The sequence below is a fragment of the Marmota monax genome, unplaced genomic scaffold (assembly GCF_021218885.2).
Source record: "Marmota monax isolate L192 unplaced genomic scaffold, Marmota_monax_Labrador192_F-V1.1 WCK01_AAM20220418_F8-fsc00154, whole genome shotgun sequence".
NCBI classification, from domain to species: domain Eukaryota; kingdom Metazoa; phylum Chordata; class Mammalia; order Rodentia; family Sciuridae; genus Marmota; species Marmota monax.
Window position 1 is genome coordinate 114,306 of NW_026691933.1, and position 27,197 is coordinate 141,502.

Consider the following 27,197-nt stretch of genomic DNA (forward strand, 5'->3'; position numbering starts at 1 on the left):
TTTAAATGGAGCAAATTATAATATATGCATGTATGATGATTGCAAATAGAAGTCCCTATTATGTATAACTATAAGGAACTAATAAAATCCAATAAAATTCAAATATAGAGAGCAGGAAAATGTTACAGAAATGTACAATATGTTTAATATCACTCATTAAAGGATTAAAATAGCAGAATTGAGAAGGCATAATTTAACTTGAAGAAAATTCAACTGATATTGAAGTAAGTTCAAATGAAACTGCAAAGTATGGGGAGAAGAGTACAAAAGGAACAGAGAAAAATAAAAAGTCTAAGAGACATAAAGCCACAACCAGCCTACAAACAAAAGAATGATGAAAGTCATAGAAAGACCAAACAGAAAAAAAAGAAAAGAAAGAATATTTGAAGAAACAGTACCACAAAATATCCTGCAGTTGACAAAAGAATGGATTGATATTATGCTAATCTGTTCAAATAAAAAATGGTCTACAAGACAAAATAGTCTTTAAGAAAAAAAAATTGTTATAAGAGGCAAAGAAAAAGATATATATTGAAAAAATGACGAAGTCATATAAGAAATATACTATCAATTATAGATCTACTAAACATTAGGGACACAAATTATATGTTAAAGTTTGAAGGATAATGTCCCCTCCAAATTTCCTATTGAAATTTAATTCCCAGTACAACAATAGTAAGAAGGAAAGCATTTGATGGATAGTAAAGTCATAAAAGCTCTGTTCTCATGAAGAGTATATATATATACTTAGAAAATGACTTGAGGTGCTTGTTCAGCTCATTTGCCCATTTTTGATTGGGTTATATATATGTATATTTTGGTGTTAAGTTTTTTGAGTTCCTTATATATCCTGGAAATTAATATTCTATCTGAGGTGCAGATGGTAAAGATTTTCTCCCATTCGGTAGGTTCTCCTTCATGTTATTGATTGTTTTCTCTGCTGTTAAGAAGCTTTGTAGTTTGATGCTATCACATTTATTGATTCTTGATTTTACTTCTTGTACATTAGGAGTCTTATTGAGGAATTCCACTCCTGAGTCAACACGAGGGAGAGTTGGCCTACTTTCACTACTAGCAGGCACAGGGTCTCTGGTCTAATGTCCTTGATCCACTTTCGAGTTTTGAGCAGTTTCAGATACAGGGGTTCAAATTTAATCTACTACATGTGGATTTCCAGTTTTCTCAGCACTATTTGCTGAAGAGGCTATCTTTTCTTCAATATATGATTATGACATCTTTGTCTAGTATGAGAAAACTATATTTATGTGGGTATTTCTCTATGAGATAACTCTATTTATGTGGGTATGTCTTTGAATATTCTATTCCATTCCATTAGTCTTCAATTCTATTTCTGTGCTAATACCATGACATTTTTCTTACTATATGTCTGTACTATAATTTAAGGTCTGGAATTATGATGTCTCCTGCATTGCTTTTGTCGATAAGGATTGTTTTGAATATTCTGGACCTTTTATTTTTCCAAATGAATTTCATGACTGTTTTTCCCATTCTATTAAGAATATTATTGGAATTTTAAAGTAAATTCTATTAAATATGTATAGAACTTTTGGTAATATAGCCATTTTGACAATATAATTCAACCTATCCAAAAATATGGAAGAGATTTTCATTTTCTAAGGTCTTCCTCAAATTCCTTTCTTTAGTGTTACTTTACAGAAGAAGAAATATGAATGAACAAAAGGATATGAAAAAAAATGTTCAATACCTCTAGCAACTAGAGAAATGCAAATTAAAACCATACTGAGATTCCATCTCACTCCAGTTAGAAGGGCAACTATGAAGAATAAAATAACAATAAACTTTTGTGAGGATGTGGTGGGAAAGCTTCACTTATTTGTTGCTGATGGTACTGCAAATTGGAACAGCCACTCTGGAAAGCAGTATGGAAATTCCTTAGAACTCCTGGAATGAAACCACTGTTTGACCCAGTTATCCCACTCCTTGGCTTATGCTCAAAGGATTTAAAATCAGCATTCTACAGTGGCACAGCCACATCAATGTTTATAGCAGCTCAATTCACAATAGCCACACTTTGGAATGAACCTAGGTGCCCTTCAACAGAAAAAATGGACAAAGAAAATGTGGGATATACACAACAAGAAATATTAGTCATAAAGAGGAATAAAATTATGGCATTTGCCATTAATGGCATGGAACTGAAGAATACTATGCTACGGGACATAATCCAGTCCTAAAAAGCCAAATGCTTAATGTTCTCTCTGAAATGTGGATGCTAAGCCAAAACAAAGGAGGATAAGGAGTGGAAGCACAGAAGTTCACTGGATTCGAAAAAGATGAATAAAGGGAATGGAGGGGGTATGTGAATAGGAAATATAGTAAAAGGAGTTGGAAATAACTTTCCTGTGCTCATATATGAATATGAGACCCGTGTAACTCATCATCATGTACAACCACAAGAATGGGATCCAAATTGGAATGGATCGCATATGTCAAAATATACCCTATTCTCATGCACATCTAAAAACAATAAATAAATAAAGACTTGAGGTTGGAAGGTTTCTAGTCCTTCTGTCTCTTCCAACATGGAAAGATTCAGTATTCCTCCCATTCAGCGGATGTAGCAAAAAAAAAAAAAAAAATTCATCTTATGACAGAGAGAGAACGGACCTCACTACACAATTACCCTGCTGCTCCCTTAATCACAAATTCCACATTGTAAAATAAGTTTCTATTGTTACAAATTACTAAGTCTGCAGTAACATTTTTAGAGTAACACAAATGAATGAGGCCATTATATGAATCAAATAAATACAGAATTGAATAAGGAAATAGCTAATTCCACAAAAGTAGTTAGAAAATGTAGTACTGTACTTGCAAGAATGGATGGAATATTTATATTTGGATTAATAAACAAATACTGTGTAACACTTTAAACCAAGTAGACACAAATTAAATTATAGAACACTTCACCCTACAACATCAGAATATACACATTTTCCCAATACATATGAAAATTCTCCAGAACACACCATACATCAAAGGACAAAACTAGTCGTAATAAATTATCAAAGACTGAAATTATATATATCATCTGTTCTGGATGCTATGAAATCAAGCTAGAAATCAACAACAGAAATAAAACTAGAAAACTCACCTATATGTGGAAAATAAACAACATAATTTTTTTCACAATTTTTTATTTTTTTCACATTTTTATATTGTACATTATAGCTGTTCATAATGGTGAAATTTGTTCTTACATATACATACATGCACACACAGTAACAAAACACTATGATCAATAGTATTTCACAGCATCTCTTCTTTCGCTCTCCTCTTCCTTTTTCTCTAATGACTTCCTTCAGATTCTCACCATATTCCCCATACCTTTCTTTTCCTGTTATCTCTCTAGCTTCCACATATGAAAGAGAGAAAACATATAATCCTTGACCTTTTGACCTAGGCTTATTCCACTTAACATAATGTTCTCTAACCCCGTACATTTTCCTGCGAATGCCATAATTTCACTCTTCTCCGTGACTGCATAAAACTCCATTGTATTTATATACCACATTTTCCTTATTCATCCATCCTTACATGGTCACCTAGCCTTGTTCTGTAGTTTGGCTATGGTGAATTATGCTACATTAAATATGGGAATGCATGTATTAATATAGTATGATGATCTTAATTTTTTAAAAATAAATAATAAGGAGTGGTATGGCTGCGCCACATGGTGGTTCTAGTCCTAGTTTTTTGAGGAGCCTCCATACTGATGTCCATAGTTGTTAAAAAAAAAAAAAAAAACATGCTTTTAAATGAATATTAGATCATAGAAGAAGTCCAAAGGAAAATGAGAAAAAAATTTTGAACAAATGAAATTCTTCAAAAGTGTATGAAAAATTTATTAGAAGCAATAATCAACAGGAAATTTATGAATATGCAATCTTTTAATATAAAGAAAAAAGTATCAAAAACTTATCTTTATATGTTAAGAAAATTTTAAAAGTAAGTAAATTGGAAGCTAAAAGAAGGAAGCAAATAATAAAGATTACTAGATTGTTAATAAATGAAGTAGAGAAGAGAAAAACATTGGAGAGAATCAACAAAATTAAAAGTTAAATGCTTAGAAACATCAGCAAAATTAACAAAACTTTAAATTAAAAAGGAAAAGAGGTTGGGAATTAGAAATGAAAGTGAGGACATGACTACAATTTTTTTAGAAATAAGGATTATGAAGGAATACTATGAGCAATCATATTCCAATAAATTAGATAACCTATATGAAATGGATTTTTTTTCTAAAAAAAACACAGATTACCCAAATTACTCAAAAAGAGATAGATAATCTAATTAGACTTGTAAATAAATAGTGACAGAAACTCATCAGGAATCAAAAAACACCCAACAAAGAAAAGTCCAGAACAAAGTGACTTATCCTGTGAATTATAATAGACATTTTATGAAGAATAACACCAGTATTTCTAGACAAAGAGGGATTACTTACTAATTCTATGAGATTAAAATTATTCTGACACCAAAGCAAAGATGGCACAAAAAACAAGATCAACATCTCATATGAAATATATGCAAAGATTCTTAACAAATATCATTAAGACAAACTGTTCAGCATACATAAAGGATTATATACCATGAACCTTTGTGATTTATTCCAGGAATATAAGGGTATCTCACCAAAAGAAAAACCATATAATATCACACTTAACAGAAAAAAAGAAGAAAAAATGGATCATCATTCCAGATGATCAATAAAATACATTTGACAAAGTTCAATACCCTTAGTTTATAAACACATTTTTAAACCTGCATTTGGAAGTTAACTTCACCCAAATAGTAAAGGACACTTATGTAAACCCTATAAGAAGAATACTCAGTGGTGAAAGAACAAAAGTTTTCCTCCATGATAAGAAACAAGAAAAGGATGCTCATTTTCACCTTTGCCGCACAACACTGTATTTAATGTTCTAGTCATAGCAAATATACAAGAAAAATAACAAGTCAATTTGTAAATAAAACAGTAAGACTACCTTTGGTGCCACACAACATGATCCACAATGATCAATCCCAGAGATAATAATTGAATTTTTAAAAGTTGATGAGTACATGATTGACACTTAAATATCTGTTCTATTTTACAACAGTGCCTACAGAATGAAATACCTAGAAATGACCTTAACCTAGGTAAAAGATTTTTATACTTAAAAATAAAAAAAAAAAACACTGCTAACATAAAACAAGACAAAAATACATGTAAAGATATTCTCTACATAGGGACTGGAATGCCAGTATTTCCAAGATGACATTATTATTCAAAGCAATATAGAGTTTCAATCTAATCACTCTCAGACTCCCCAGGGGCTTTCATGCAGAAAAGGAAAAGCCAGTCCTTGATTTCATACAGCATGAGCCCAGAAGAGTAAAGCAATATTTAAAAAGAACAAATACAAAGTTGGAACAGTCATACTTCCAGATTTTAAATCTTATTACAAAATTGCAGTAATCAAAATACTGGGGTGCTGGCATAATAATATATAGACATGCATATAGACAAAGGGATTAAAATCACAAACCCAGAAATACTCATTTTATCTATGACCAAGGTCAATCAACAAGAAAAACAAAAATATTCAAAGGGGAGAAAAACAATCTCTTCAACAAATGGATCTAGTTAAAATGGATGTCCACATTAAAAATCAAATAAACAAACAAATATAATTATGTTGAATTGGATTTTGCTATCATGTATAACTATTGGATTTTGCTATCATGTATAACTAAAAAGAACCAATGAAAAAAAGAGCAAGCTTCCTGTTTTGCACCATATACAAAAAGCAAATTAAAAATGGATCAATGACCCCCGCTAAAATTAATCTAAACACTCTTCTCAAACATCTAGAGGTAAATCTTTATGACCTCATGCTTAACAATATATTCTTAAACACAACACCAGAATCAGCAACCAAAAGAATAATAGGTGTATATTAAGGATTTTTGTGAATTTAAAGACAATAACCCAAAATTGAAAAAAACAACCTGTATTATCAAAGAAAAAAATATTGGAAAATCATACATCTGGCAGGAGATTAGGATCCAGAATACAAAAAGAATTTCTACAACTCAATAAAAATAAAAACAAACAACTGTTTAAAGTGAGCAATGTACTGGAGGAGATATTTCTTCACAGAAAATACACAGTTACCCCACAAGCACGCGAGGAGATGCTTAAGGATACTGTCATCAGGGAACTGCATGTACAAATTAAATGAGATGCCATTCCTCACCCCTTGAACTTCTATGAAAAAAATAAATAGAAAACAATTGTTGGTGAGAACTGGAAGAAATTTAAACAGATGTATATTGAAGGTGGAAATGCAAGATGACTCAACTACTGTGGACAACAGTTCTTCAGAAAGTTGAATATGGAATAATCCAGCAATTCCATTCCTCTGTGTACACCCCAAATATCAAAAGCAAGAACCATCCCCACAAAATACATGTACATACATGTTTATATAAATGTGGAAACAGTCCAAATTTCCATCTGTGGATGAATGGATATACCTATTGTAGAGCATGCATATAAGGGAATACTATGCAGTTAACAAAAGATGAAGAACTGAAAAGTGTGACTACACAGAGGAACCTCTAAAACATTATGCTAGTTAAAAGACACTAAACACAAAAATGTCACATATTACTTGACTTCATTTATATGAAATGCTCAGATTAAGTAAATCTGTTTTTTTGGGGGTGGAGGAGGGTACCAGGGATCAAACTCAGGGCTACTCAACCACTGAGCCACATCCACAGCCCTATTTTGTATTTTATTAGAGATGGGGTCGTACTGAGTTACTTAGTGCCTCACATTTGCTTAGACTGGCTTTGAACTCTGGATCCTCTTGTCTCTGCCTCCCTGGACACTGAGACTACAGGCCTGTGCCACCGTGCCCAGTCATATTACATGAATCTTTAAATACAAAGTATAGATTTGTGATAACCTGGGACTGAGGGAAGGGGTATATAGGATATAAATACCAAATGGATACAGGGTTTTCTTTTAAGATGCTGAGAATATTCTGGAATTAGAGGGAATGGCTGCAAATTTTGTGATTGTATAAGATGCCACCAAAATGTTTATTTTGAAAGAGGTGATTTCATTATATATGGATTTGTCCCAAATTTAAAACTAATTATCAGCATCATGTATATGCATCAGGGAAGAAAGATAGCAAATGCGGTAGGGAATCATAATATAATTCAGGTAACCAGAACTCTGTTATTTAGTTACTGCTAAAGCCCCAGGAAAGACAGCTAAGCTGTGAGTATTAGGCCACAGGTTGTGTATGCCCCATGCAAAGGCCAGAGAGTATGATCCACAAGTGTAAAGTATAGCCTCACAGGTACATATGAAAGATAGCTTCACTGAATCCCATTTCTCTAGAGAATTAAGTCAATTGGACTTTATACTCAATTGAACAATGTATTTAAAAACTAGTGTGGACAAATATGCGGCAACAATACAAAATATTGAAATTACTCCAGCTAAAATTTAATTTTTTAGAATAAAAACAAAATGTTAGACATTACTTATGTTAAAATAGCATTAATAAGATATAGATAGATAGATAAATAGATATATAGACATCCATACATCAGATCTATCTATATATGAAAATGTCTGATATCTTTTCTTACAGTTAATAAGTGATCTTTGTGATATAACATCAGTTATAGTTCAAAACAAAAAAAAATCAAGATAAACTAGGGCATCCAATGCATTTAGACAAATAATGGCATATTAAAATACCCCCTTTCATAAAAACAAGTGGTTAACATATATTACAATATTTTCTCCCAGGAGGAGGGGATAGTTGGATGTGATCTTTTTTTTTTTTTTTTTCATGAAAACCTTTCTTCTCAGGTAGTAGACTAGCTTCTTGAAACCCACATTTTAAAGACCACATATCACTTTTCTGAATTAGGTAATTTTATTAGGAGGTGGGAAATAAAAAATAGGAGAAAATAAAGTTGTATAGCAACATATAAATAATTTTTGTATGATGTAGTTTAGCAAGGAAAATGTGTACTTATATTTTATCGTGGGTATTTGATGTTCCAGAAAAAAATATGAGAGTTGAAATAAAAATTCATAGAGAATTTACATTTATGGTTACCAATTTCTCTCATCTGTCACTTCCTCTACCTACTGCTGAATTCCTTTCCCACTATAGGAAGAGCAAAGGAGGAAATATACAGAATTACTTTGCTCATTTAAAAAAAAAATGAAGGGCCAGAAATAAGGTCGATTTTTTGTGTGTGAATTTAAAAATATATTTTGTCCAAATCTTCCTTGGGGTACAAGAATATATCTTAACCTATATTAAGATGTTAACACAGGGATAGAGCCAAGAGGGTATGAGATATTTTTCCTACTTTTCTACCTTCTCTGTATATGACATTAGTCAATGAAGATTACCTTGTAAGATTCAAGCAATATTGTAGAACATGAATAAATTAATGCCTCTATTTCATGTCAATGATGTGAGGATAAATAAAAGAGTGGTTCAATATCTGGCTTGTTGAAAGCAGTAATAATGTTACTGATTAAAACATATTCTCTTCTGACTCTTGTAAAACTAAATGCATTATAACAAACTAAAATTGTTTTTTATCTGGAAAATATAAGGAAATGAGAGTAAGCAAATCTGCTATGCCTTAAAAATAGAAATGCAACTATAGAGCAAAGACAAAAAATGTAACTATCCATAATCCATTAGTGCCAGAGAAAATTATTTTTCACTCAGCATCAGAGATAAGTCTATTTAAAAATCAACAACAATGCATGTTATCTGGGGGGAAACTGTTAGGATCTGTCATTGTTTTCTCTTTAGAAGGCTGATTATGCCTGGATAATGCTACATTCAAATGAGTTCATCTGTGCTGTTCTTGGAAAAACAAGCAGAGACACATTAGATTATGCCAATCAATATAACATAATCTCTTTTTTAATTCAACAAAATAAAATAAACAATTTGCATCTTGGTTGATGTTGATGTTTACAAGTGAATAATGCAAATCTCAAAATCTGTAAAACATTTTTCCCCTCATAAAATCATAATGGGATAGTTTAATAGTTGCTTTGACATTTTAAGACACAGGTCAGATGCCTAAATTGCACCTTTTAAATTATAGCTGCTGAGAAATTGTTAGCAACATAATATAACAGGACATTTTAACTAACTATAACTAGAAGCTATTATTTTAGTGGAGCACAATAGTAACTAGTATAAGTTCACTTTGAATTTTTGTATAATAACAGCAAGTCAGCTGTCACTAATCCAATAAAGTCATTAATCTTATCAAGTCCTTTCTAGAAAATAAACTCTTTCACTCCTTTTATAAATAGGATACAAGAGTCTTTCTAAAGACTCATTCAAAGGGTCAAATCATTGCTTTTCCATATGATGTCTCAGGCAATAAGAGAGACAATTCTTTACCTCAATGTCATATTCCTGGAGACAAGGCCAGAATATGAGCCCAAGTCAATTTGATGCCAAGGTCAACTCACTCAACTCTTGCTGCTATACTTCTTCACAGGTTAGCTGTCCAAGTCATCCATATCCACTGGCCTCAGTGTTATCTAGGAAATTGCTCTACTTTGTTAAGCCTGTTTTTTATGAGGGTTACATGAAATGATTGTGCAGTCCTTAGGGGGAAAAACAACAACAACTGGTATTTCTTAAAAAAAAAAAAAAAAAGGTTGATTTCTTAAATGTTGACTTCTTGTTTTTGTTTTGTTTTGTGGATTTCTTTGGATAGGGCCTCCTTTATTTATTTCTCTGGTTCCTTTTACATCTTAGGTCTATATCTGATTTAAAGGAAATAACTCAGCATAACATCAAGAATCTAATCTTTGATCTGATATCAGAGACTTAACTAAGCATTAATATCACTTGCAGCAGTCTTGACCTGCAAACATGATTCCCTAACATGGCATAGGGACCCAATTAAAAAATTCCTAAAATTGGAGAATCTCTTGGAAGTAAAAAATGAAGACATCTATAGAGTGGGACTGTGTGTTCCCTACGAAAGTCTTGTCTAATGGAGATAAAGCAGGGCTCTGACAGCTCTTACATAAATGCATGGCTTCTATTACATTCTGATAGGCTTGTATAGAACAATCTCAGATGCTCATCTAGGCAGGAAACCAAAGGAATGGAAAATTTCCCAAAGAAGGAAGAGCTAGAGCTAACAATGGAGACAACATTAAGTACTCTACAATTTTAACCTTATCCAAGATAATAAATCAACATGGTGACTCTGTCTTGGCCTTGAAAGATTAGACATAAAGTCAAAGACAATAGGCTACTACTGCTGTAGAACTTTGGTGCATAAACAGCTTACAGGGTGTTATTTTAACAGGACAGACAAATTAAACATCTTAATGAATACTGTTCACAAAACATATTCTAACTCATAAAATATGCAATTTCATTTTCCCGTCAGATCAAAATAGAAAACTGTATTCTGCATAAACATTTTTCAGATGGTCAGTTTCCTTCTACATACTAAGCATAAAATAAAGATGCAAAGTAAGTGCACAGTAACATTAGACATGTTTCCACAACTTTAAGTATGACTGTCTTCTCATATATGTGTAGAAGATAATTACCGATCATGTAATCATCATATTCTGAAAATAAGGGTACATATATTTTTTTCATTAAGTTAAATTAAATTAAACTCAATACTAGCTAAGAATACGTAGGTTTGATTAACATATCTAAATGTCTGCCTTTAATTAAAAATGGAGTAAATAGTTGATTTTTTCAGAAATTGTTATTTATTAAAGGAAATAATTGAATGGTTGACCCACTCTTCAAAAATAATCAAGACCTCTCTTCATAAAGCCCAGAAGATTCTAACAATTTTTGAAATTAAGGCACCTGTGTCAAATTGTTTCTGTAATAAAATTTGTAATCAAACCAAAATTACAATGAACATGTATCTCTCTGGTTATAGGCTTGCATTCCTCAGCACTTACCTACAAACTGTGATGCTATTTTGAGCAAAACAGTTTCTAAATTATTCTCAGACTCCATAATCTTTTGTATGTTTTCATCTTTCAAAAAAAAAACATGACATATATTTTGAAGGTGGAAAAGACTTAGCAAAAAAGAATACTGGGTTTAATTTGTTGTTATTTGTTGGTAAGCAAATTACTATGATCATTGTTATCCCTATCATATTAGATCACGGGCATGAAAGCTTTAAGAAAATTCAAGAGATCACTGCATTGTCTAGCAAACCAGATATCCTTTACTTCAATGAAATACAGAAACTATTGTTTGAAGCTGGAATATTCTTCTAACATCATGGGTTAAAATTTTGGTCTCTAGTTTGCTACTATCAAGGGGTGGTAAAAACTTCAAAAGGTGGGGCCTAGTGGGAGAATTTATGTCAGTGGGCACATGTCAATAGAGGGATTGGAAAACCTTGGTTTCTTCCTCTTTCACATCCCAACTGTATATGCCATGCAGTCCCATTATGATGTGCTGCCCTGTCACCAGAGGCCAAAAAGAAATGGGTGTGCCAATCCTGGGCAGGAGCTCCAAAACTGTGAGCAAAAGTAAATTTTGTAAGTTGATTATCTCAGGTATATGTTAACAAAAAGAAAAATAGACCAACATGTTTGATAGCAAAGAAGGTAATATGTGATTTGATCAAGATTATGTAGCTACACAAGTCATATGAATTTCTGATTTGCACACTTATTGGAAAAGTTGGTCTAGAGTCAGTTCTAGAACACAAAGGTATAGTTTGCTGAATAATATTGTATCAGGAGTTTCCCTTCCTGACATATTTCTCTTCCTGGTTGAAAACCTCCATATGCTTGACGGTTTTAACAAGATAGCTGGACTTCAGTGTCATACTAGTATAACAGATTAAAAGGGAAGAGTGCAATTATCTTTTTAGCCTGGGTTTTCCCTTGTGGGTCTATTCTAGTATAGTTGAAGGACCACAAGTCTGAGAAGAAAGGATGGCTAGATACAATTAAAGAACCAGAATCTAACCACAGGCATGCAGGACTCCATACAAGTTTTTCTATTTCAAAAGTGTAATTAGCAGCCTCAATGCACATTTTCATACTCAAAAACAAAAGATCAATAGGTTTTACAGAAAATCTTCCATTATGTGCAATTATAATGCACCCAATAAAAATATGGAAAAATATTAAAAATTAAACTCAGGTTTTTTGTTTTCTGGGCAATGAGGGTAAAAAGACTAGATAACTCTAAGTATGCTTCCAGGCTTATGGCTCAAATCTTAGGCACCAACCTGTAGATATTCTGGTTATACATATTACTTGTGCCCACACAGAGGCCATGTAACTTGGCTGGCATCATGCTAGATCTCAGGTCAATGAGTTCCTAACCTGTGTCATCTACCCATTTTCATCTATTTATGTAATCATCCAAGTCCCTGGGGGCAATGAGTTTTACAAACAGATGGTGGAGAACACAGGTGTCTGCTTCCTATAGCTATAGTTTTCCCACTCCAGTTAATGTTTTTTTTTTTTTATTTAATAATATCCCTGCCCAAAATAGCAGTGAAATCAAATGACATTTGGATATGCGAAATGCTCTAGGTAAACTATAAATCTCAGTAATAATTTCCACTTTTATTTGGATGACTAATGTAATATAAAATGAAGTCTTTGGATTTGGGGTACATGGGTTTTCTAGATTTGTATACTTTGTGACTGCAGAAGAAGAGGATTGGAGAGGAAAGCTATGAAAAAGTAGTAGTGCAGGCAAAAACCACAGGACTTAAAATGTGGGAAGATCTCCACATTTATCTATTAGATGAATGAATGGATAAACAAATGAAAAAACAATCAGACCACTATAAGATTAATTCCAGATTAAGCATTTAGTCATTCTTTTTTGTTATAACTTAAAATTCAATTTGAATAAGATCTATCTTCTTGAGAGAATTTATATTTTTTTTCTGGAAAATACCCTTCATGTAGCACAATGTTTGACATAGTTTTGAGTGGTCAGTAAGTAATGAAAATAGGGATAATCAGAGGAATAGTAACAGTGGTGATAGGTATTATAATAAATAGTTGAACAATATTATCTTATTTAATGCTCATAATAATAAAGTTGGCACTATATAACATGCCAATAATACAGATGAATAAATGAGAAGCAAAGTTAAATATTTCTGATGTAAGCCAATTGCCAAAACACCAAAGGTCAAATGTTTTCTCTGATAAGCGGATACTGATCCATAATGGGCTGGGGCCAAGGGAAAAATGGAGGAACTTTGGATGGAGCAGAAGGGAGGGAAGGGAGAGAGGGGAGGAGAGGGTAGTGTGTGTTGGGCGGAGATGACAGAATGAGATGGACATTATTAATTATTATCCCTGCGTATAGGTATGATCACATGAATGGTGAAGGTCTACATCATGCACAACCAAAGAAATGAAAAAGTTGTGCTCCATTCGTGTAAACAAATAAAATAAAAAGTTAAACAATTTGCCATGTTTTTAAAAAAAAGCTTGTTAATTACAGAGCTGGAACTCTATCTAGAATTTATCTTCCTCTAAGCCCTTTCTTTAATACATGAACAAGTGCGTGGAAAAATGCATATAATCATACTGTGGTTTTATACTTGTGGAAAATGGAAAAGGCTGGGTAGATCAAGTTTAATTTAATAAGTAGCCATGTCTATGGTATACTTGTTATTCCAAATTTTCAGGGACCCCCAGTGTCTCACTCAACAAAACAAAATATGAGGTTGATATACTGGGATATGGATACTAGAATAAGGTTTGAAGATAGGAGTTCAAGAGAAATACTCAGGAATGATGGCACCAATACCTTCCATCTGCTTAATAGCCACCAACACAAGGCAGCAAAACCAAGCCATTCATTTTGTGTAATTATGCTAAAATTCCTATGTTTAAGTGAAACACCATCTGAACATAAGCTCATCTTCCTTTAGCAAAGATTCCTGGCATTCTGCAACAACTTGGAGCCACTGCATTGCTGAATTACATTGTACCACAGATGTACAAATGAGGCAGTTAAGAGAAGGTTCCTGAAGAGAATGCTGGATAAGCCAGCTCTTACCAGGAAATTTTCTTTATTTCTTCTTTTTTCAATTACCTTTCTCTCCTCATTCCTCCCTCTGGGCTCCCATAAGTCCTTTCTCAGTCTCCTCATATGTTAAATAAAAATGACAAGCTACATTTTTGGCAGTTTATATATTTCAAAGCCAATATTTTTACAAAGATGGAATATTTCACCAAGCACCACATTGGAACAATCGATAACTGCCATTTGTATAATTAGTCACTGTAATTACTTGACTAAATGACTCTGAAAAAGAGCTGTTGTTAATCACATTTTGTACTTCGGAAAATACGTACAATGTGTTTAAGGAGCTTATATAATAACAAAGCCAGGAACTGAGGTGTAAATAAACAGCATTCAACAACAAGCTACAACTTTAAACTATCAGTTAATTTTTGGAATAGATCAATCTTATTGTGGAAATGACTGTTTTTCATAATACTGAACCATATGTGGACATTGAATCTTTGAGGAAGGCAATTGGGTAGGTCATAGCAATCTGCCAGATTTATCTGTTTCTGGAAGACAGTTCAGGGAATTTATCTCTGCCTTCCTTGTTAACACCTATTAAATAGTAGTAAAACTCTTGTGATTTGAAATAGTACCCATGGAAGAATTAAGTCGATTCGTAACTTCTATATTCATGTTAAACTCTTTAATCTGAAGAACACAGTCCAAAGATCATTGCAAGGGCAATTTAGAGAAATTCTTTAGTAGGGATAAAACACAGAATTTAAAATCTTCAGGAAAAAAAGAAAAAGAAGACAGAGGAAGAGATACTTGCATTAGAGAAGTAAATTGTTATTTTTTAAAAATTTGATATTCTATTTGTCAAATCCTCTCTTTCCATTTCTAAAAAAATGGGTTATTATCCACAGACAGACATTTCTAGACTCCACTCCCTCATCTTCAACCCACACTAAAAGTCAAATGTCTCATATGTTTAGAAAACTGACAAACATAATAATTCTCTAAGTAGCAAGGGAGACTAAAGACCTCCTTGGCATTCTCAATTTATATATTTTACATTTTCAGTTTCCAAAAAAATCTGCATGATATTTGAACTTCAAAATTACTGTGCCATTTGCAAAATGTCTGATTATGCTTTAAAAAAAAAATCCAACCAATGCTAATGTGTCCTCAGATACCACATATTGCTACCCTTTTAAGGCATTTGAATGTGAAATTATCATCCACAATACCATCATAAGAGAGGAATAAAGACAGATTACCTGGGGTTAAGAGGATGACTGACATAGTGATGAGTGAGCATACAACTAAAATCACCAGCAGGGCAATAGCAATTCCCTTCCAGTTTCTCTGTGGAGGGCTGTTACTTCCCAGTTCCTACCGAGATAGAAAAAAAAAGAAATTTCATAATTATACATGCTCCAAGAGAAATATATTCATAAAGGAATGATTCAGTGCATGGCACAATCACAGTTTGAGTGCTGATTAGAATCCATTTCCTCTTCGGTAACTCATTTAATTATTCAAAGGTGCATGTATTATAAATGGCTATCTTTTGGGGGGCAATCGGATTTCTCTGAAGATAGCCCATCAGAACTTTAAGCCTGCTGTCGAAAATATATCTGGTGTTTGAATGAATTGACTGTAAACACCAGGATGATAGCCAAAATATTCTGCAAAATAATTATGGAAATAAAGTGAGTCAATTTACATTTATCCATGCTACAATGAAACCCACAATAAAGATTTAAATACAACTGTTTTTGAAGTACAGTCAACTACTTTTCTAAGTGGATAGGGGAAAAGATTAGAAATGGGAAAATCACCCCAAATGCTCCTCACAGCACAACAGTGCTCATTGATCAACACAGCAGGTTCTTTTTAAACATCCCCACCATTCATAAGAACCAACAAGACATAGTAACTAGATTAAATAAGTGCTTCTCTATCAATATTGATGCTGTTGTCTCAGTGGGCAATACACATGATATTGGCAAGGAGGTAAGATGGATGGGGAAAGATAAACTTGAATACCTCTCACAATGTATGCAATAAGGATTTTAATTTTTCAATGGATATCTGCTCTATTCTGTTGAAAGGAAATATATAACCACAGTTCACCAAAGCAAAGCACGGACAACATTGATTTAATATGAAGGTCAGGTTTTTTTTCAATATTGTTTAAAAACAATGAGTATTTCATATCTTTCTTCCTACTCCATTCCCCAAACTCTACATCCTTTCCAGGCAAAATTTTCTTTAATTAGAAGTAGCTACTTCATTCTGGGAAAAACATGAAGGTGTTTAGTTCACTATGTGTGCATTAATCATACAAGAAGCCACAGAACAGCTTTGATTTAAACTAAGAATAACAGGATAGAAACATTTTAATAGTTTGTAAATGTCTTCCTGTGACTCACAGATTAAAATATTGTTGCCAATTTTCACCTAGTGATTTTGGCATTGAATTCTGTCATAAAGATATGAAATTGAAATAATTCAATAAAACAAGAAGAATCTGAGCAGAGGAGTTTTTGTTTGGGGTCCCCCTTCTCTCATCAACCACAGTTTGTCTTTCATTCTGATGAACTAAATCTAGTAAAGGTCAATTGCATTGTTATTTTTTTTTAATGACTCACTCTACACCTAATTTCAAATAATGTTTATTTTCTAACACCTCTATTCCTCTTGTACTTTGTTTATAATTTTCATTCATATTTTCCATACAAATAAAGAAAGTGGCTTTCCCAAATTCTTAGGTTTAGATTAGCAACTTCATGTCAAGCCACAGTTGTCTTATGATCATATACCCTTATCTGGAATGAGGAATTCTTGCAGAAACTTTTGAGTTCCTTCATCAGAAGATGTGTGCTTGATTCTCCTTGATTCCCCACAGTAACACCCTATATCAAGGATCCTTGTAAGCCGGAATAAAAGTAGGAGGGTTGCTGCTGTGAATCAAAGTCACCAATGGCTCTGAAAATGGTGAAACACTGATTAAGATCTAAGAGAGTAAAAGAGGGGCAGGGACCAACATCATGTGGGCATCTGAGCCAAGAACAATAAACACTTTCTTAGTAACTCTAAACAGGTTCTATTGTTTCACAGTTCAAGGAAAAATAATAGGAATTTAGCAATTATAACAGACTTTTCATTCCAGTAAAAGAATAAAGAAGAAAAAAATCACAGATTCTAATCTACCGATTCTGATCTTTATGCACTGCCACTGTAACTACTGATAGACCTGCAGAGAAATGACTTCTGACTGTGTATTCCAGTGTTTGAACATGATAATACCATGTAATGTCTGAAATGTTGTCTAACACAGGGATTTAGATATCTTACTGTATGCCTGGCATTTTACTAAGTATTTCATATTCACAATATCACATAATCCTCAAAATAATCCTATGAGATTACTATTATTTTGACAGACTTGCAAATGAGAAAAAAATGGGATTTAGAAACATTAATTACTATCTGCTTATAGTTAACAAATGGGAGAGATAGGGGTCCTGTCCATAAAGTCTGGCTACAAAGACTATAATCTTAACTAATATAATATTCTTTGTCTAAAGATAAATATTTCTCAAATAAGTGAATTAATAAATCAATAAATCAATGAATTATTTGGAACCATATAGTGGCACAATACCTTAGAAAATTTACAGTGATACTCTAAATTCGGTAATTATTTCAAATAAATTAATATTTTCACAGTCATAGCCACCTATGGAAGTATATCATTTTAAAAATAAGAAGATGTTCTCCCTCCCTACCCCACTATGAGTCAACCTCCTTATAGCAGAGAAAACATTCAGCATTTGTTTTTTTGGGGGATTGGCTAATTTCACTTAGCACTATCTAACATCATTATCCAAAGTACATGTATGAAGACTTGAATCGGGTGTCAACATACTTTATATACAAACTGAGATACGAAAAATTGCGGTATATATGTGTATTAAGAATTGTAATGCAAAAAAACCACAACAAAGTACATGTATGTATAAAGGCATAAATCGGCGTGAACATACTTTATATTCAGATATGAAAAATTGTGCCCTATATGTGTAATAAGAATTTTAATGCTTTCCACTGCTGTTGTGTATTAAAAAAAAATAAAAGGGAGGTTGTTTAAAAAAAAAAAAAAAAAGAAACGTTTCTTATACGAAAACCAAAAAAAAAAAAATATAAGAAGATGTGTTTGAATGAGAAGAACTTTTCTGTTCATAAGGTTATTTGCATAAAAATGAATGGCTTCTCTAAAATGACTCATAAATGCCTATGGCATGTAGAAGTCCCTGTTTAATGATTGCTGACTTGCTGATCTCTCAGAATGATTCTGTCATTTCCATCCTCTTACATTGTATACTGCAATAATATTTCAAAAGCACGCTTTCATTATGTGATTTTATTCTCTAAAGTCCTTTTACATTTCACCCCATGTAAATGATCAAACACAAATGTGTGAGTCTAGACAAGTAATTGTCTTTATCTAAACTTCAGCATTGTCTCCTTTGGAGAAAGAACTTGTAACCCCATACTATCTGATTACCATTCCCTAGATTTGCTTCAGGAGCTTCAAATGACATTCACATCACCATTCCATTTCTAATTTGGTTTCATCCAATCCCTTTTGTTATAGTCTACATCTTGAATGTCCCCCAAAGGCCCATATGTTAAACGCTTGACTGCCTATGTGGTACTATTGGAAGGTGGTAGGACCTTTAAGAGGTGGGGCCTAGTGGAAGGAAGTTAGGTCACTGGTGGCATGCCCAGCCCCTTCTTGGCAATCTATTTCCTCTGCCACATGATCCCCACCATGATGTACTTAGCCACAGGCCCAAAGACATTAGTACCAAGTGGTTTTAAACTGAAGGCTCTGAAACCATGAACCAAAATAAACCTGTCCATCTTATATGTTGTTCACTTAGATATTTTCTCACAGTGACAAAAACCGATACATTTTTCATATACATCTAATTATTGACCTTGTCAATCATTCCACATTCTGCTCATGTGTCTCTTCTCCTGGGAGTCTTTCCCAATTATGTAAGCCAGACATGATTTTTCTTCCTGAAAGTCCATTGTAACAATAGGCATGATCCCACTCTGCTATTTAATAGCTGTAAGATTGCAAAGATATTTCTAAGCCTCAGTTTGCTTTATTAAAAAAATCTGAGTAACTGGAATATTATTTTTAAATATTGTGAGGATTAAAGTCATATAAAGTCCATACCACAGTATGCAATAAGAAAGTTCACTACTTGTTAAGTTCTTTGTTCTCCTTCAATATACTCGGTGAGAGTTACTCTTTTTCATCATTCAAGGCTCCTCCCTAGTGCTCCTGTCTCAGAGAAGTCTTGTCAGACTAATTTTTCTAACATAAGAGGCCTTATCTCCTTCTATATTTGCATTCTGCTTTATTTTATTCATTATACATTGTATAATATATTAAATATTCCATAATATTCATATATATATATATTTGGAGTATACCATACATATGTTTTATTTGGCATTCATCTTAATAATATACAGTAATCTCTTTAAATGTTCATTTTATTTGCTTCGGGGGACCTCACAATTTTAGTAACCTAATTCATTTTGTTCTTTTCTATGTTCTTATCACCTCACAGACTTACTTCTCAGATCATAAAATATCATTGACTGAATGACAATGAAATGAGTGAATGATAGCAACATTATGCTAATGGTGGTGGTGTAGTAATTGCTATTAAAATCATGTACAATAATTCATCACATCCCTGTTTTAATTATTAACTTCTTAAAATAAGAATTGCTTTTTAGACAACTTTGATTCCTGAGACCACTTAACAATCTCAGATTCTTAGAAGAGATACCTAGACAAAAATTACCCAATTAATTATGTGGTAAAAACAAAGATAGGAAGGTATGTAGAAATTCAGGACCATTGGTTAAATACATAATGACAGCAAACTTTTTAATTGTGATTAATTGCTTAAGATTAAGTCAACTGCAATTATTTTTAGCATTATTCATCTGATGCTTGAATTCTGAAATTGTTTCTGTTCTTCAAGCTCCCTCTTGAAAAGACAACCTCATTCAATGATAACCTCTATTTCTGGGGAAAGTAGTCATGATCAATTTGCTTTTTGATGATCTTCTATCACTCAACATCTGAAAGCAATCAATTGCACCTTGCAGGCCACAGAAAATGTATGATGCTGTGTGGCAGCCTAAGATGTGAAATATGTACAGAGTCCCACATCTAGATGTTAAAGATGCAGAAGAGAGTCAGTGTTGGGTTATGATATCAGAGAGTTTGGGAGTTTTAAGAACAAATACTATAAATACCCATATGCAGTACTACTTTTGTAAATTAGTTCTCTAATTGGTGAAGGCATCAGTTGAGATATAACCCATGCACTGAATGATGATGTTTAGGTCAATAACAAATTACCTATAACATGGTAGATACAGCCTAGGTGTATAGGAATTTATATCATATAGGTTTATGTAAGTATAATTTATGATGCTTGCCCAGTAAAAAAGTTGGAGAGGGACACAAATTTTAGTATGTATCCCTATAGCTGAGCAGCCCTATGACTATATTTCACTTCAATTTCAGATTATGTTTAGTACTGTGATTGATGAAAATCTCATTAATGTTACTGACCAAACCAAAATGGATCTATAACCTAGCTATTCATATTATATCTATTGCCAATCAAATTATTCAACACTCTTCAGAGAAGTTGAGTTTATAGGAAAAGCCTGACTACTATGAAGATAGTTTATAAAAATCCCATGGAATTTTTAATTTCTCCAGGTGGAAAGAGAATGATACCAGAATTCATAATAAAAAGGAATAAAAACAACAACAAAATATGACGAGCAAGGTTTCTATGTCATTTCATTTAGCAAATAAGGAAAAAAAGCTTAACCATCAGATTTGTTTTCTCTAAAAATAAGGTAATATACAGAGCATCCAGATTTGCTTATTTTAATTTTAATCATAATCCATTTATACTTTCTTTTGGAAAACAATGATGCATTCATCTGCCATATCTGTCCTGGAAGAAATACAGTCCTTCTACATTGAAAAAAAATCTCTAAGTGTTGATATTTAGAAAAAAAAAATTTAAAAGAAAAAATCAGTGAGATGTTGAAATTATGTTTTTAAATTGATTGTGGGTGTGTTAATACAAATATATTTTCTTCAACCACATGTCTAAGAAGCACTGAAAAGTTTTTTTTTTTTTTTTTTTTAATATCTTTATTCAGGCTTTAAAAGATGTACTAGATCTTCAGTGAGTGTTAGCACTCATTGTAGGAATTCTTTAGCCTGTTTCTCAACATCATCACACCAGTTATCCAAAAACTTATTCTTCACTTGTTTTCCTCATTCCTGTACTTACTCTTTTGCTTCAATACCCTTCTGATCTACTTAATTCTTCACAAACACAGACTCAATCTTTTCTAGGACAAATTTGATAAAATTCCTCATTTTTTAAAATGAAACAAAGTATTCCTATCAATTCATTTCCTGTTTAATAGCTAAAAATTTTGAATTATTTTTCATTTATTTTTATTTTACTGAGTTTTCACATTTTCAACAGTACAATTTTCAATTATTGATAGTTCATAAATAGTCCAAAGACATTCATACTTAATCTGAAAACAAAGTAAAAATAATTTCAAATTTTCTAAATTGTCTCATGACATTACAGAAGTGCAGAATTTTCAAATTAAGATTTTATAAAAGATACCTAAGGGCTGGGGATATGGCTCAAGTGGTAGCCTGCTAACCTGGAATGCGCGGGGCGCTGGGTTCGATCCTCAGCACCACATACAAATAAAGATGTTGTGTCCACCTAAAACTAAAAAATAAATATTAAAAATTTCTCTCTCTCTCTCTCTTAAAAAAAAGATACCTGGAATAAACACTAAATCTTTGAAATATGCTTTTATGGCATAATTAGAAAATGTTTATCCAGTTTGACTTTGAAAACCTTAAGTTAGTAATTTGACAGTTGGCCAGTTCCCTTTATGTGATTGTTGGTGACACGATCCTAGAGAATTACCATTAAATTAAAAACAAAGATGACAGCTATCATCAATACAGTATGTAGTATTAGTTTTACATTTCTCATGTCATGTCTTAGAGGTCTGGTTTAGGGGTAAGTAAGCATAAGTAAGCATCTATGATTCTGAACATAATTATGGTTTCAAAAAGCAACTAAAACTATTTTTAAAATACAAATAAGGAGGTCTGGTGTGAGAAAGGCAGCAAACTAGGAATCTCAGGCCCTCCTTCCTTCACAGACACATCAAATAAATAACCAACAACTAATTTACAGAGCCTCATGTGAGCTCTGGTAACTGGTAAGTATCTGCAGCAACCAAGTGAATGTCTACTTGAGAAAAAGCCAGTGGCTTGGGAGGCTGAGGCAGGAGGATCAGATCAAGAGTTCAAAGCCAACCTCAGCAACTTAGTGAGGCCCTAAGCATCTCAGTGAGATCCTGACTCTAAATAAAATATGAAAACTGGCAGGAGATGGCTCACTGGTTGTGCATCCAGGGGTTCAAGCCCCAGTACATCCCCCTCAAAAAAAAAAGTCACAATAGAGAAGGTAGAAAGTTTCATGGCATTTTTGTTTGTAAATGCTACACCCTGGCACAGTAAAAGCAACAGGAAATAATGTAGTGGTAGAGAACATGGTAAGCATGTGCCAGGCCCTGGGCTTGATCTCCAGCACTCAATAAATAAAAATATAAATCCATGCTAATAAAAAAAAAAAAAACATATAGTATTTAGGAAAAGATGAGAAGCAAACTGTATTTTAAAGAAAAAAAGTTACATGACCAGAAACATAAATAGGCAGATTTATATTTTGGTTTCTACTTTCTCACCACACCTTTTCTGAAAGAAAGGGCAATTGAAATTGCGTACAACATTTCAATAAGACATGGTACTAACTAAATAAGGGTGTCAGTTTTTTTCCACTACATTCTATTACCAATCTGCTTGCTGCGCAAACCTTTCGGGAGGGCTTTCTCTTGTTTCTCTGACACCACACTTTCTTGTTATATATCCTCTATTTTCAATCACTTCTCTAATATCTCTCACATGTGGAGTTTCTCAGACCTTAACCCTTGACCACCTCATTTCTCTTTGTGAATACCCCATATAGTGATCTCAGTGATACTTTTTGTATCATTCAAATTTTCTATCAACTTTATATGTTGATGTTAATAAGAGGATGCATAGAAAAAAAATTCATAAAAAAGAAAATACTGTCTTCTGTGTATATATAAATGTTAATATCAGTTGCTATTTATAGTATCTACCAATTCTTAACATGCCCCTCAGATTCCTACTATTCAGGTGCCTGCTCTGGTTCAGCTTTGCTGAGAGAATGCCATGCTACGACGTGGCATCTAAAACTTGATCCAAGGATTTACATCTTTCAAATCTGGATTCTTGATAGCTTGTTTCTATCTACCCATTTAAATGGTTCCTTACCTTCATGTAGGCCATGAATACCCACCTCATTCAGCATCATTTGAAAACTGTTTGATATAAAAATGACTCCATCTATCCCAGACCTTCTGAATTTCCTGGGCCTGAGCAGACCCAACAATTTATTTTAATAAGCTTTCCAGGTGATTCTGCTGCATACTGAGGTTTGAAACACATTCCCTGAGATCAGTGCTGTTCAACTCTGGGGTCACCTGTGGGGGTTGTACAGATGCAAATTATTTATCCCCAACCCAGACCTATTGAGTTTCTGGGGAGGAGCTGAGAAATCTTTGTTTTAACAAACTGCAGATGATTCCTGTGCACAAGAAAGTTTGAAAACCTTCAACATAGAGATTAAGTCCTCTACCATAGAGATTAGTTCTGGAACAGCTAAAATGATCCATTTCAGAATCACATGAATTTGGTGAACACATTATGGCTTAGAGGTTTGGGAGTCAGTATACCCAAAGTTCATTCTCCATTTATCTACTTACTAGCTCTGTTACATACACAATTAATTGACTTAATCTATACAAACATAATTATAAACCTAATTATTCATGCCTAAGATATATTATCAGGATTATTAATCTTCCTTTATATTTACTATATTTATAATCATCTTTAAGTCTGAACTGAGTTTCTCCTGGACAGAAACTAATTCATACCCATCCTTGCATCCCTAGCACTTGGTAAAGCACATATTATGTATTCTGAAAATATGTGGAGTAAACCACTGTGTTCAACTTTATGTTCTGAATAGAGAATAAGGATGGATCTCAGCAACATGTGGACTCAGAGATGAAGTAATTATCTCCACCTGAAATCTACAGAGAAAAGCATTCTAAGAGTGCAGTTCTTAAGCCATCTCAGATGCTATATCTTTGTGGTTCAAAGAACACTAAAGGAATGTCAGACATCTACAAATTGGAAATATAACCCTAAAATTCTGGGGATGGTTAACCAGTATAAATTGCTAAGAAGCCAATTATCTTAAAATTTGATTTCAGGAGATGAACGGGCTGCACATATATTCTCTTCTATGCATGCCCTAACTAATATTTAACAAACTAGCCTCATTGTAAAAGGATGGCTTCAGTTTATTGTTCAAGGAGATGCCCAGATATTAAATGGATGGAAGGAAAGAAAAGAGAAACAAAGGTGGGAAGACAGAAGGTAAGGACTCCAGATGAACTAATTGCCTCCAGTAAAGGACAATCTACTGGGGAAGAGTAGAAGTTCATTAGACAATAGAGGAACAAAAGAGAAAATAAAATGTTTTTTAAAACACTCAACATTGTGGTGCAAGTTGTTAAATGTGAAAGGAATCTAGGGAAGAGAGATCAGCCCTGGTGTTAAACGTTAAATATGGGGAAGATTAATTCTATTCTGGCCCTTCCTCAGCTAGAAATCTAGATAAAAAGAAGGTTAGATATAAAAGGTGGACAAATGTCACCCCAGGCCAAAGGGAGCCCCCATTCCCCACTATATCTTCAAGATGTGTTTAATGTGTTTCTTTTTCTGGTGCTAAAGGTTGTAATTGCCCAGGAGTCAAATTAAGATTCCAAACAAAGGTTAAGCAAAATACAGCTGCTTGAAAAGAGCAAGTATCCCTACAGCTTCAAGTGAAGTTCAAGGCCAGCATTATTAATTTGCCCTTCATAACACAACTGACCTTTAGTTGCTGCTGAGCATCTGGGGGAAAATTTGGCAATTTACCCGGTCTCCTTATCTTAACTAACTGCCTTCTTTTCAGTCATCACTGCTCCCAAGCCGAAAACCAGCCCAGTTAGGTTAAGCAGGTGCCCATTTTCAGGAAGTGTTGCCACAGGAAAGTTGGTGGCTAGGAAGAGTTATTTCAGCCAAAGAACTTGGGCTTTCTCAGGAGTTAAAACCCATATTGAAATAGAAACAGACAATTTACATAAATCAAAACATGATTTTCTCCATACATTTATTTGGTGAGCATCTATGAGGAACAATGAACTCTAAAAGAAATAAATATAAAAAAAACTTTGAAAATTAAGAATTTATTGTAAAAATTTCAATGCTGCCCTTTAAATAGGAGAGATAGAGATATAGTCTATCTATATAGTTTAAGCATAGTACTTGTGTAGGAGAATATTTTCCTAATACCATTTTTATATATAGAAATTTAATATCATAAAGAGGTAGCTGCGGGTAAGATATCAATTTTATAACTTTTCCTTCACAAGAAAAAATAAAGAGTACAAATTAACGAAATGGGGCAGAACAGGAACTAAATGTGCTTTTAATTATTTTTATTGCTTTTGCCATTAAAATGTTAATATGTAACCATACAGGTATTTAAAAAGGAAAGAAATAATAAATTACATTTCCTCTGTTACAATCAGGATTTCATGCTCCTTTTAATTACAAATTTTAAGAATATGTGTGTTAACCTTTCTACTGTTCCGTTGGTTAATAGCCAATTTTAATACATATATACTATGCATAGCACACTATGCGATTAAGAAAAAAGAAGTTAACAGAGGTATGAGCCTTTTATTTAAATCTGTAATAAAGTAGTATTCTGTATTCTGGTTATTTTTTTCCAGAAAATCCATGGACCAGGAATAATTAAATAAGCCCAAGGTAAGTTACACTTTATCTGTCTAAGCATGTACCACATCATTTGTGCTCTGCTTAAAGGAGGATTCCTCTGGCTGAAATTTTTGTATGGAGGAATAAGGCAATTACTGGCCTCAAAGACAGTCAATGTTGCTATTCATCTGCTGAAGAGAGCCTTCTTTTTCCTGAGCCTTTGTGAACAGAGTAGCCAGTATCTGCAGCAGTCCCTAGACTGCCCCCCTTAGCACATCAATTTTTAAATAGACCATTCCCCACACATTTCAAAAAGAGCTTTGCTCCAAAGATTCATTTTGCCTGAATTATTAGATTAATGGCTGTTTAAATCTAAGTTGGAGTATTCTTTTGTTCTGTATTTATTTTTTATCCTTCTGTACTTTCATTCCCAGGAGACGAAAACAAAATTCTCTCCACCTTGTGTGTACCTGAGGGAGGAAGGGACAGGGAGTGACAACCCATCTGCTAGGAAGAGATAACTAACTTCCTGTAAAATCATCACTGCTTGGCCACATGAGAAACATTGATTGATTCTGTGGTGATTCTCTTAGCATAACAAAAGTATTCTGAGAGGTTGCTGATGTTTAATAGTTGTCTCACCCCAATTGTGGGTTTCTTTCTCCATCATAAGATATATAGGTACAAAACTTCCATAGGGATAGTCACAATTAATAAGCTTACCCATGTGGACGTAATCATTTTTCATTTTGTTATGCTTTTCAAGAGATTTTTAAAAGCAAATTAAAAAAGAAATTCATCTATACTATTTTGGAAATTCCCTTTTTCCAAAAGCAAAAACTAAGAGAGAAAGTCCTTCCAGATGTAAACTTACAAATGCTAATCTGCCTGCTAGAATATGAACTCCACACTAGCGGAATCTTTTTTACCTTGTTTCCTGTATCTGCAATGCTAAATGCCTGGTCTATAGTAGAATTGTAACATTTATTTCACAAATAAATCAT

General features: G+C 33.2%; 1 protein-coding gene across 2 annotated transcripts in view; it reads right to left on the reverse strand.

Moving 5' to 3' along the window:
• Positions 1–27,197, reverse strand: part of LOC131423407 (inactive dipeptidyl peptidase 10-like) — a 182,228-nt gene that overhangs the window by 34,705 nt on the left and 120,326 nt on the right. For both annotated transcript variants that reach the window (XM_058573721.1, XM_058575744.1), the window contains exon 2: positions 15,380–15,494. In XM_058573721.1, coding sequence (XP_058429704.1) covers positions 15,380–15,494 — 115 coding nt within the window. The remainder of the gene's footprint in view (positions 1–15,379; positions 15,495–27,197) is intronic.